The 12890-nt window shown below is 43.7% G+C and overlaps 1 protein-coding gene across 7 annotated transcripts in view; it reads right to left on the bottom strand.

The window, feature by feature from the left end:
- The window catches only part of NFIB (nuclear factor I B), a 224834-nt gene extending 214322 nt beyond the window's left edge, over positions 1 to 10512 (bottom strand). For 4 of the 7 annotated variants that reach the window (XM_063129245.1, XM_063129248.1, XM_063129254.1 and 1 more), the window contains exon 1: positions 10326 to 10512. In XM_063129245.1, coding sequence (XP_062985315.1) covers positions 10326 to 10463 — 138 coding nt within the window. In that variant the 5' untranslated portion in view covers positions 10464 to 10512. Of the gene's footprint in view, positions 1 to 1891; positions 2030 to 10325 lie in introns of those variants that run through there. The other 3 variants (XM_063129256.1, XM_063129260.1, XM_063129251.1) reach the window with 3 other exon arrangements.
- Between the last annotated feature and the right edge of the window lie 2378 nt (positions 10513 to 12890).

The following is a 12890-nucleotide window of genomic DNA, read 5'->3' as shown; positions in this document are numbered from 1 at the left end:
AAGGATTTTATGGGAAACCTTATTTAGGAAAGCAATGCAACTTGAAAAATAAATGGAATTGTTAAGATTTTAAAATGTATATCATATTATCATCTATTTTCATTTCAATGAACCTATTAAAAAAAAAGCCCAGCTGAATCAACTGTATTCCTGTATTTAAAAAAACACAGCTGAATCAAACTACTAATTCCATAGTTATGAATATATATTTTCCTCATGTATCAAATATTTATTTTCTAGTCAAGAAAGGAGGAAATATATGCATATAATGCATGCATACTTTTGAATGTTCAACTATTTAAATGTCTGTGGTGTGCACACACATATCTTTCTCACAGTGTGTGTGCTTGACCTCTGTCCACATATGGTTTGATGGTGTCTCTAATAACCGAGCTTTCCCCATTTCGCAGACCAAAAAATGCAAACATCAGGCCTCAATATAAAACTGTAAACCACAACGTTTTAGGTTACACAACTTAGAAGTTTTTACCCTGACTGCATAAAGGTCAGATTTTCTCAGCCCTCACTTTCACTAGTATAGCAAAGGCTTCCCAAAAACACTAATGTATTATTCCAAAACTACTTAAAGAATCAGTCCCAGTTACTACAGTACATTGCTGACAGTTTACACTTTCTTAAATTGTTGTGATCTATTTTTTTTAAAAAAAGTTTCAAATAGCAGTTCAAAGGTTTACTTTTATTCCTGTGATTCATAGTTGAAATTACATGGGCAGAAACTCAGGATCACTTCAAAGAAAGTTAGAGTTAATCTTGTGTATTTTGGCGCCTTTTCTCTGCCAGCTACTGTACTGAGGGGGGTGGGGAGGACTTGGAGATCTTGTCTGTCCCTTCTCAAGTTCAATGGTAGCCCTTTCCAGCAGCAACAGCAGCAGGAGGAAAAGATGGCCATGTTCACAGCCCTAATAATAATTCAGATCACGCCACATCGGCATCTTGTGTCAAAGTCGAACTGGCTTCCCCGCCCCCTTCAATGCAAGAGCTGCCAAGTCCTCACACACTCCACATTCAACCACAACTTAATGGATGGGATATTGTGCATTAAAATGTGGCCCAGACACAGGCAAAGAGAGGACAAGCAGAGAGAGCAGACACATACCCAGGGAATAGGAATGAAAGCATAAAAGCAAACATACTATCTTCCAGCAAAATAATGACTACGGAGCTGGCAAAAAGAAACAAGCATATGTAACTAGAAATGCATATGTAACTAGAAAATTAGCATTTCAGAGGTGCAAAATAAACACCCCATACTTTAGAGTGGCAAGCCAATTAGAATATATCCTGAGATATATTAACTAGCAAATAAATAAAACAATGATGCATAAATGCATTTCCTTAAAACTATGCAAGAAACATTACATTAATTAGAAAATGTATTAGTGTAGCAAAATATTCCCCAAAAGAGATTAGCAGAAAGAACTAAATACATATCTACAACAGCCGCAAGAAGGGGAAACAAAACTAATTACAAAGCTGCAAATTAACCAACCAACATTTTATATTAATCTTTTCCCATGTTTAACAGATAGTTGCCAGCAAAGTGGGGAAGGGAGAAAGTTGGAAGCAGGATATGTACCAAGTTCAACACTTTTGGACACAAACTCCCATCAACTGTTTCCTGGCATAAAAGTGTGACCCACATACAAAAGCTGCCAAAAAAAGGGGGGGTGCGGGAAGCAGCAAAATATAAACAATCCACTACTTATACTTCATCCTGTAAAATCAGAAATGATAGCACTGACGGGGTGGGGGGCATATACGGCCTCCAAAGACACAATCTCGAAGGGGGGAGGGGGGAAAGAGAACAGCCAACAAGCAAGTTTAAAAATTTTAAAAAACAAAACACTGTATCGTTTTCAATGCCACATACCATTGTACTGTATTGCATTAAACGTATGGGATCCTGAATTCTGTAACACAACACGGGACCGTTGGCTTCACATTTCTCAGTTAACAAATGTATGCTTTTCTCAAGGACGCGGTGTGGTTTTGGTTTTGTTTGGATTTCCACGAGTGACCTTCTGTCTTTTTAACGTATAGATATATATATAAAAAAAACGAAGAAAGAGAATTAATTGTTCAGATTTTTTTTAAGGCAATCAGAAGTAAAAAAAAAAAAATCTTGACTAGAGGAGTTGGGGGGAAAGCAGCAAAGGCAAAAAGAAAAAAAAAAGTCTAAGGCAGTGAGCGGCCCCCGCCTCCTCCGCCTCCGCCTCCTCCTCTCCCTCTTTTTCAATCTTCCTTCCTCTTTGAGTTGCAACGCTGAAGAGTAGGTTGTGGTTGCTGACTTGAACGTGGTCCAGGAGAGGCTGAGCCTTTTTTTTTCAAGCGGGGCTGGTCTCTATGTATGTGTGTGTTGCTGCCTCTTTCTCCCTTCCCTTTCCCCCCCTCGCGCGTCTGGCTCTGCAGAATGAGCTGGCGAGGCTAACGCTGAGTTGCGTACTTGGCCTCTTTCCACCTCGTTCCGATTGGCCGGGACTTCGGTGGCGGCTTCCCTGAGCCACCAACCACTCAAGCTGCTTTGCCCCCCCCCCGCAACCGCCCGCGTTCTCTCCCCCCCACCCCACCCCACCCCGCACCGCACCATTCCCTCCCTCGGAACCCGTGGGAAGCGCGGCTCTTCGTTTCCGCCTGGCGGCTGCATGAAACACCAAGAAAGAAAGGGAGGGCAAGCGCGTATTTGCATATTCATTTTCAAGTAGCCAATAAGCGGGAGAAGAGCCAGGGGGGGGCACCCGCAATAAAGTATACAGTTCCAGACAGGTCAAAGACCCTGAAATCAGCGCATGTCAAAGTAGTCTGTGGAGTTTCTTAAACAAAAGTCTCTCTGTGTGAGAGAGAGAGAGAAAGGAGAGGCAAAGGTTTCATAAAATATAACATGGAATCCCAATATTGCTTTGGAAAGGGGGGGAAATAGAATATTTCTATAAACAAAAATCCCACTTACAGCACAATTCTATACATGTTGACCCATTTAGTTCAGCAGGGCTTACTCCCAGGTAAGCGTACAGACGATTGTAGCTACAGTTTGATAACAGAGGTAATAACAAAAGATAATTGCAAGGGGGCGGAACCAAATTAATATTTGTATACAAAATGTTGTGCAATTTATTTAAGAAATTATACATATACATGACATCAAGTTAGCAGCATTCATTAAACTAATACCTGTCCATGAAAGTCTGGGTCAATAGCTCTTCCAGTTAAGTTAATGGGAATGTCAGATGTGCAAGGAATACAGAATTAGGCTGCTTGTGGAAATACACTGATTACAATGAGAACTGCTGAGCGACCGAGCTTTTGAAAATTGCCACTTCATTTATGTAGTTAAATTTGGAAATAGGCAAGCCCCTAAAAGCATCTATTTTAAACAGAAAACTAAGGATTGTATTTTATGTTTCCTCCCATCTAACAGTCAGATATATAGTTTAATAGCTTTACTGACTTATCTTCATGCCCAACATTTTTTTTCTTGAGTAGAATTGTATAATATGTTATTTCCAGGGAAAATCAGCCCAGCACCAATTCCCAAAAGAGAAAGAAAGGTACGAGAGAAATAGAGAGATGGGGAGATTTTAAACATTAATTACCTATTTCAAGTTTACAGTACTCGTTGTAATAGTTTAAATAGAACAGAACAATAATGATAAAAGAGATTACATACCTAATTTACATATTGCAAAGATTTCAAGTTATAGATATTGAAGTGCAATATTAATACATGTTTGAAAAATAAATTTCCTCTCACACAATTTTAAAAGGCTTTTTTTTTTAGCCCAGAGCATTCAGATTGTATAATTTCTACAATTGACACCAGCAGCTCCTTTTAAAACTGCCAAGTTATATTGTAAGCAAGAATCTAAAACATCAACATTAGTGCTTTCAGACTGATTTCAGAAGTTCTGGGCTTTTAAGATGAAAGTGGCTGATATATATTTTCAAATTGAAGATTATTTTTGCAATGCAAAGGGACCACTAGTGCAACATGAATGTTCACAATTAGTTTTTTTCAGTTATTAATTTAAACACAACTTCTAAACATTGATTATTGTTCAAATGAACAATAAACTGGCAAAACCTACTGGTGTGGGGGGGAGGGAGAAGCAGCTTGAAATTCTGTGAGCACTGCTTGGATTTGATTTTCCCCACTCCATTTCATAAATTAAAAATATCTCCAGTGGGGGTGGGAACCAAACTGTAGAATGTTTGCTCCCCTTTGTTTAGTGAAAGTGATTGCTAAGGCAGTCTGTGCCATGGACTTTGTAAACTACATAACATCCCGTCAATTATCTGGTTAGCAGGCCTTTTTCCATGCCAGGGGGAATGTGCGGTTGTTTCTGGTTAATAGAAGTTTAAAAGCCACAGACCAAGAGCACTGCACATTATATAGCACATTTTATTAAAATTACCGTGAATATGTTACAGGGATTCTAGATTATTTATTTTAGGCAAAGTCTGTGATCTCATCAACGACGAGAATCCTCTGGGCCAGAAGGGAAAACAGCAGTGAGCATGATTTGTAGTGAGCCTGTACTGATGCAACAGGCCCAAAATGGCACTAACTTTCATGAACTAAAAGCTCAATTGATTTTAGATCTATGTTGTCTGTGTGTATGTTATCTGTGTATATGTTTTTATGCAAATACTTTGGTTTGCAGTTTGTGTAATCTATTTTAATTATTTTTCATTTTTGTGAACCACCCAGAGAGCTTTTGGCTATGAAGCGGTATAGAAATATAATAAATTAAATGAAATTAATGAATAGGCACTTCAGAAACTAACCCACCAACTTAAAGACAGAGACTTTTCTACTGAATTCTACACAACTAAACCTGATTAAATATCATGTGTATCATTTTACAAAGGTCCTGATTTTTTAACCAATATAATCTCAACCTGGTGACATGACCTTAATTATGGCATTCAAGTGCATAGATCTCATTGCATTCTTATGCAAGAAACCTAGAAACTCTGTGCCAATGATTTAAATATAGAGAAATGGACAAGAAATGTAGAATGAGATGAAATATTAAATAATATAAACAGCAAATTTCCCTTATGATATTCAAGTTGCCATCCTAAGAAGAATGAGCTTTGATGTGGACTAAGATACACTAATTTCTTGGATTTTAAAAAATTAAATGGATGCATGGAGCGCTAAAAACACATACATGCACATCATCAACACCACTCTGTTTATTTTTATGGGAGTACAAGATCAGAAGACTGAAGTTTATAATCTTTAAATTTCACTAAAATTCTCTATGCCATACTTCCAAACAACTTCTATATACTTCAACAAATTTAATCCCTCCCCATAATGAAGTACTTCCTGCAAGAAACATTGTACCAAAATAGGTAGATTACAATCTCAATTATAGAACCAAAACCTGTGTTCACATATTTTCTGTAAAGAAAGTACTAAATGTAAAATGCGGAAATGCTATCACAGGTATTTAGAAGGAATCTCTTTTTCTAAGAAGCATTGCCCAAAATGTATTTTATCACCCACTGGTAACAATTTGTAATCTTGAAAATATGTCTTGAGTTGACATCTCTTTGGTTTTGGTCTATTATTATTTATCTATTACATTTATATGTGGCCCAATAGCTGAAGCTCTCTGGGCAGTTCACAAAAATTAATGTTTATTTAGGTTAATTAAACAATTCTTGCCATTCAATTGGGTTATAATATTCAGTCTATAATGCTGACAGGCAGAGGTTGTTGTTTCAAAAAAGAGTTTGGGAAACTCCTTAAAAACAAACCAAAAAACAGTCTTTTGGATTGTTAATCTATTATAATATTATCTTCTTAGAGCTCGACCAATAACGATAATTAAAAATCCTAACACAGTGTGACATGCCAATTTAAACAGCTAAAAAAATCTTTTTGCTTTACAACACACATCAGTACATTCTAGGCTGGCTTGGTTTCACATTACACTTAAAATACTGAATTTAATTTTAAAAACCCTCTGTTGTTTAGTACCTGGCTGACTTTGCCTTCTCTCTTCCCCCTCCCCCATAACTTCCTAAGAACTATAATCAGCTGCAGGATTCCACTCTTCCAGTTGCAAGGTCTCATTTTGGGCAAATGGCATTAAAACTCATATAAGAAATAATGCACATCAAAATACCATTTAGACCCAGAAGTGTTCAATCCTTTCATGTTGCTATAAACCACCATATAAAGACATTTCCTTCCTAAGAGTGTCAAGTCCTCATTTGTGAATAAAGCATTTAAGGGTTAGAGAATGGTTTTCCCACAATCTATATTAAATAATTCAGTCAGGGGGTAGGTTCCCCGAAAACTCACAATCACTAGTGCAACAGTGTTTCAGACAAATATATGATGAAATGAATGGACAGGGGATATTTAAAGGAATTATTTGGCCTTATATCTCATGGGGAGGGTGAGGACAGGAATAAAGAAATTAATATTTTTGGTATTGCTTCTCCCTGGCAACATATTTATCCTCAAGTCGAGATTTCATGAAATAAAACAAGGAAAGAGACAGGCAAAGCACAGAAGTACAAAATAATTTTTGTCTCCCTGCTGTCTTCATGTAAAATTACAGAGGCTAGTATCTCTACTTTACAGCTATAGTTGAGAAATTTTAGTCATCCCCCCCCCCCCGCATGCTAGAGAGATGGGGCCTCAATCAGAGTCTTTGGTCAGACAAAACACTCTGAGATCAATGCTTTTTATGGCACTGGATCACTGCCCAGTAGGTCATAGTGTTTGGGGTAATCTGCCTGGTGATTATATATGCTATTTGTCTTTTAGCAACCTCAGAGTGGATCTTCTCTTGAATTAGAGATACTTCCCTTTTCACAATGCACATATACGAAACCTTCCAGGACAATGTGTCCGGAGATATTCTAATATTTCAGGTTCATTTTGCACATTCCTATTTAAACAACTTGCACTTTTACATTGTCTTTGCTGTCTACACTATGATTATTTTCTAGAGTGAAAGAAGTTGTTCATCTGAGATAAGATGTCAACTCTAAAGGCCATATTTTCAGGAAGAAGTGAACAAGTGAAAATAAGGTGATTGTAATGTGTTACACAGAGAAACTGACTAATATGTTAGCAACTATAATTTGTTCATAAACAGTCACATGATAAATTGTAACATGCATTTACCCTTGAGTATTGTTACCATCAAATATTCTGCACTGTGTAAGTCAGTCTGAAGAAGAGGTCAGAACCATCAGTCAAAGGTCAATCCTGGCTAAGCTAAGGAAATCTATGCCGGTGTGGGATCTTAGTTGTGATGGAGGAAAACAGACATTTTAAGAAGTTCAAAGGCTGCTTACTACTGTTTTTAGAATGAGAAATATACAATAGAAAAAGAAGCAGAATAATTTGTGTTAGGAGGGAAAATGCCGTCAGGGAGGATAGCCTCAAAATGTCTTACAGAAACGCAAAACAAATATATAAATAATGGAAGAGAAGTGAACATATTTTGCAAAATTAATTTGAATGTCTTCACCTTTTTTGTTTTCCTTACTGCAATTATATCCTTCTCTTTGAGTAGGACTTTAAATGAATAAATGAATGAATAATACAATGCCTTACATACTTTGTAAAATCATGGTGACCATCCTCATTATCATAATCTTAATTTTAGAAAACTAAACTAAAAAGCCTAGTTAAAATTATTAAAGTCTACCTAGGATTCAGATAAGGACTAATACACTATTACAACCTCTATATGTATGGGTTTTTCTCCAGTGGGAATGAGTATTAAATGTGTGTTTTAATTTAAAAATAAAGGTTTGAGGGGATTCCCTCCCAGGCATTACTAGAAAGGTCCATTGCAAAACATTAAGGGGAAATTAGTGCAGCAATAGTGGCATTCACCTGAGTAGCAAGGAAAGTAAATGTACATCATGAGTCAGTGATTGCACCAATAGATTTATGAGACTTTGTCCTTCAATAGCCCCCTGCAGGCATTTTATCAGTGTTGAAATCTGTGGTTTAAAAAAAATGCCAGTGATATGTAGTGGTAGGTAGGCATTGTTGATGTAAGTACGTTACTAGGAGCTATCAATATACAGCATGATATAATGATAAAAATAGTATTGAGTTTAATGGCAGTATTCAATCATTCGCTCAGTATAGTACTGAAGAAAATAAAATTTAACTATTACTGAAATTCAAAATAGTTTATCTACAGTCAGCCAGACTAACAAAGCACTGGAACTAGGCCTACTGCTTCCTGCAACAAATTTCTCATTGATTGTAGAGACCATTAGTTTCAGGTAGGCCACCCATCCAGGAAAAAGGGAATGCCAAAGACCGCAAAGGGAAAAACAACTTGCCAGAGGCACAGATGCTATGGCAAAGGGATAAGAGTCAGTTTCTTGATCCAGACCACAGCAACACCTTCGGCCTGGATCCAGAGGCCCTAATTTCCTCTGCACTTGAGCTCTGCAGTTTGCCACCAAATAGTGGGAGCAACGACATAGCTTCCAGCTCAGACAGACATCTCCTTCTGTTTTTATTTTTGAAACGCCAAACATCTCCAACGGTTGGATGGAGAAACTCTCCTCCTGGCCTACACTCTAAACAGAGACAGTTGCTGGAGCTCTCACAGAAGGCGAAAGCCCTGCCTCCATTTCTAGGTTTGGGAAACGTTGTAGACCAATTTTATTGGTCTCTGGAAGTTTCTCCCTCTTCCTGCCTGACACCTGCTGCCCAAAGCCTGCCAAACATGCCAATGTCTCAGAAGCAGATGCAGATGTGACAGGAGATGTTATCACAAAAGGGTTTGTTCTTCATGTGTGAAAGGAATGGGCTGCTGGCACACATGGCTCTGTTTCCATGCACACGCCTCAGCTGTTTGTGTTTCCCTGCTTGTTTTTTCCCTACCCTCCTCCACCCTATCACCTCCTTCCCTCTCCCCACAGACAGGCTGCAGATTCTGTAGGCCTGTAGGCAGACTTCAGGCTTGTGGGATGTACTTTTCTTTCTTTCTTTTTACTAGAACCCCAAGATCCACAAAGACATACATATAGAAATATATCATTCTGAGCCCAGGAATTTGTTCTGTGTATCAGAATTAAACAGAGCAAACAGTCCTTCCACACAAAAACACTCCTGGTTAACCCAAGCTCTCTTCATTTCAACAATATCATTTAGGATTGAGAGAGAGAGAGAGAGAGAGAGAGAGAGAGAGAGAGAGAGAGAGAGAGAGAGAGAGAGAGAGATTTCATTGCAATAATTGGAAGTCAGAAATCCTTGCCAGTCTACTTCAAATCACTCAGAGAGCCAGATATAACTTCTGCCCACTCTTGGGACATTGTTCTGTCTTTTTCTCTCTGTGCTGTATACAATTTGGAGCAATACTGCAGCCAAGTAGAACTGTGCCATCATCTGACAACGTCTGCATGCCTGCAGTGCCTTTAAAATGCTGCAAGCTGCTGGCAGATGTACTTTATTAAGAAAGAGGCGACTCCACACATGAGCAAGCTGGGCAACTCCTCCTGTGCAGGGCTGGCTAAAGGGTACTGCAGCTCCACAATTGTGAAGGAGAACAGGCAGTGCTTTTCCGAGTCTCGCCGCTGAGTGATCTTATTCATCTCTAGACAAAAATAACCCTCATTTAGTATAATGGGACTTACTCACAGGTAAGTGTGAATAGGACGGCAGCTTGATTCTATTTCCTACCTGTATTTCTGAGAACCAGTTCATTATACTTTAGAAATAATGCCTAAAAAGGATGAGAGGAGAGATGAGGTTGTACTTCCTGTCATTCTTGCATTCTTCCTACCTGGTTTAGAGTTCCTCCTAAACCAGGTCGGAACGCAGGATCACTGCAAAGCACCAGCCTACACATTTACCTACTCCTTTTTATGTAACACTGAACTGTAGCTGGCGAGTTTCTTATAGCATTTCCCTAAAGTGTGTATGTTTCTTTCCCCACTGCCCCTTATCACGTACTAACAAAATACAGGCAAGAGCTCGGTTTGCTAGTCCTTTGTTATTTGATCAACCTCCTGGAACTCGTATTTCAGTTGCCAGAAACCTGTCATCAATAAACTGTGGCAGCGTATGGGCGTGTATGGGGAGGGGAGGGGAAAGGGAATGCAGTCAGGGAGAGGTTAAACCGACCATCGGCTGGAAGGGGAACTTTCTAAAGTGATGTGATTATATCATTGCGGCGGTGGGGGTAGGGGATAGGCTGGTTGCGATGTGATGTCTTCCTTCTGCACCGAGCAATCGCTCAAGTCTTCCGCCTAAGCAAGATCAGGTGCTACGTGATGATGCAGAACAACAAAAAGGCAGCACTCACCTGTCCCCTGTGTGACACAAACAGAGAGCCTGAACCCGCCCCAAAGAACAGAGGAGTAGCCCCAAAGGAAACGAGGCTTGGGGCTGGAGACCCTCCTGCCTGTGGGTAGACCTGAGTCTTATAAGGAGAAGGCTCCATTGGGGAGGCTTGGGCGGATGAAGACGTCCAGTTCAGTAACAAAGGGGCTCAGCAGACGCTCTCTAGGGAGATTGGCGGGGATGCTCTGAACCCCTCGCGGTGCCCAAGAACACGACTCCAGGTGCTCTAGGAAGCTCTTTCAGCGGGGGGCGTCCTTTCTCCCTCCCCATGGGGGCGCAAAGCGGGTGAGCTGCAACAGGTTCGGCTGGTGGAGCAGACGGCGCAGGTGGTGACCCTTTCCTCCTCCTCCTCCTCCTCCTCCTGCTCTTCCTCTTCCTCCTGTGGGCGCCCTTGAACTCTCAGTCCCATCGTCCTTTTCTCCTTCGCTCTGCCACGCTTGGCAATGGCATGGCTCTTCCCCCAGAGACAGGACAGCCAAGGCTGGACAGCGAAATGGCTAATGCTGCGATTCGCTGAGGTTGCCTTTCAAATACAGCAATTTGGGGGGATCATCGCAGCGAAACTCCTCCCTTCACTGTGGTGTGGGTGTAGGGGGTGTGAATTCGAACATCTCCCCCCTCCTCCCCGCCCCTCAAGGCCACTGACCCCGAATCTTCCCCACTTTGCACTGTGGCCATCGCCGTTTCTTCTGGCAAGCGACTTCCATAGGCCTTCCAGAAGGATGCGCCTGATCCAGCGCATTGAAAACCCCGCCGTCGGAGACACGAGCTCTGCTGCAAAGCCCCTTCCCGATCAGAGGCTGTTGGGGATGACCTGCTATTTTATTCCACCGGCTGCAAAATTCAACCGAATAAGCTCAGTGTGTGGAGGTGTATTGCTGGGGGCGGGGGTGTCTTTGAGTCTCAAATGGGGAGTGAACCAGAGGCATCACGGCCCAGTTCGGTCCCAACGATTGACTTAGAAGGATTACTTCCGAGAATGTCCGCAATCCTATCCACTCTTTCGGGGGAGTAAGTCCCCTGGGCTCAAGGGGACTTCCTTCCAACTAAATGTGCAACACAACCGGGCTGCGTTAGCGGAGGGGAACCGCAGCAGGGGGCTGCTGGAAGTCCTCCCGCTGAAGCCCCGTGGAAGCGGTGGGTCCGTGTGCATTTGAAGGCGACAGGTGCAGGAGAGCTTCCCGGGGACGGGGCCGTCCGCCTGGTTTTGAATGAGGCGCAGACCCACGAGGCAGAGGAAGCCAGGGGAGTTGGAGGGTGGAAACAGCGCCTCCGTTTCCCTTGCGGGGTTCGGGGGGGGGGAGAAAAGACCCCCAAGACGGAGGGACATGCTGCGAGCAGCAAGGCTCAAGCCTCGCTTGAACGGCCCCGTCAGGTCGCCCACACGGGTGCGCTGGAGGCCGGCTGCCTGGGCAAGGCAGGCACCAGGCCAGCCTTGCGGAGCGGCAGAGCCTCGCCAGGCGAGAGCGGCCGCTCCTGTCCCAGCTGCCGGCTTGCTGAAGTTCCCAACAGCGGCTCGGCAAAAGCCCTCTTGGTGGTGATGCGGGGGGGGGGGGGGGGTTTACAGCTCGGCGGCCCTTGTTCTGCCTCCCCGGCCGCTCAGCCCAGCCAGAGCCACCACGGATCTTGCCAGGAGGGGCTGTGGGGTTACTCGCAGGCCCGCCCGGGACCACGCACTGCTCCGGAGCGAACCGGTGCACACAGAGGAGCAGGGAGGGGGCCGCCGGGAAAGCGGGCCCTGGGGAGGCGTCCTGGGGGCAGATTGGAGTCCCCCGCTCGAGAGCCTGCCCTCTTCTGGGCCGCGGGGGCAGAGGAAGGGAGGCGCCCCTGGAGAGGCTTCTTACCCCACAAGGGAAATCGCGCTGCCTGGGGACCGGGAGGGGGGGGACCGGGAGGGGGCGGCGGCTGGAAAGGGAGCCCGGGCGTCGCCTGGGGAAAGGGAGGGGGCGTTTGCCTTTTCTTTTTTTAAAAAGAGGCTGGTCCTGCCTGTGGCTGGACACGACGTGTGAACCACCCCAGACACCCGCTAGACAGGCACGTCCCCCGCCAGCCCGAACGAGACGCGGGAGACGGGGCGGGCGCGGTTACTGCCGGAGTAACGGTCCACAACTTGCACGGCCCAGGACTTCTGGCGGGGACGGGCGGGAGGCCGGGTCCACACGGAGGCTTGGATGCCGGAGCCGGAGAGGGGGCTGCTGCCTGGGGACGCGGCTCTCCCGGAGGAGGGCGTGGCGGGGGTGCCAGGAAGAGCCAGCAGCCAGGTTGGCGGAAACGGGAAGGCTGGGGGGTGGGGGGCAGGCAAAGGCGCCTTGGGGTGGCTGCGGCGTGGGCAAGCAGAGCGGCGCCCGGAGGCGAAAAAGCCCCCTCCCCGCTCCCCTGGCGAGGTACTCCACGTCGGGTCGAAGAGGTCTCCCAGCAGGTGACCGATCACAGTCACAAGAACAATGCGATTATTACAGACGAGGCGGAGGTCGTTCTGCTTCGGACTGAAAACGGTGGTTTAAAAGACACCCACCCCACCCCGTCC

The sequence above is a fragment of the Elgaria multicarinata genome, chromosome 6 (assembly GCF_023053635.1).
Source record: "Elgaria multicarinata webbii isolate HBS135686 ecotype San Diego chromosome 6, rElgMul1.1.pri, whole genome shotgun sequence".
Classification (NCBI taxonomy): Eukaryota; Metazoa; Chordata; class Lepidosauria; order Squamata; family Anguidae; genus Elgaria; species Elgaria multicarinata.
This window is presented reverse-complemented; position numbering and strand designations above follow the sequence as displayed.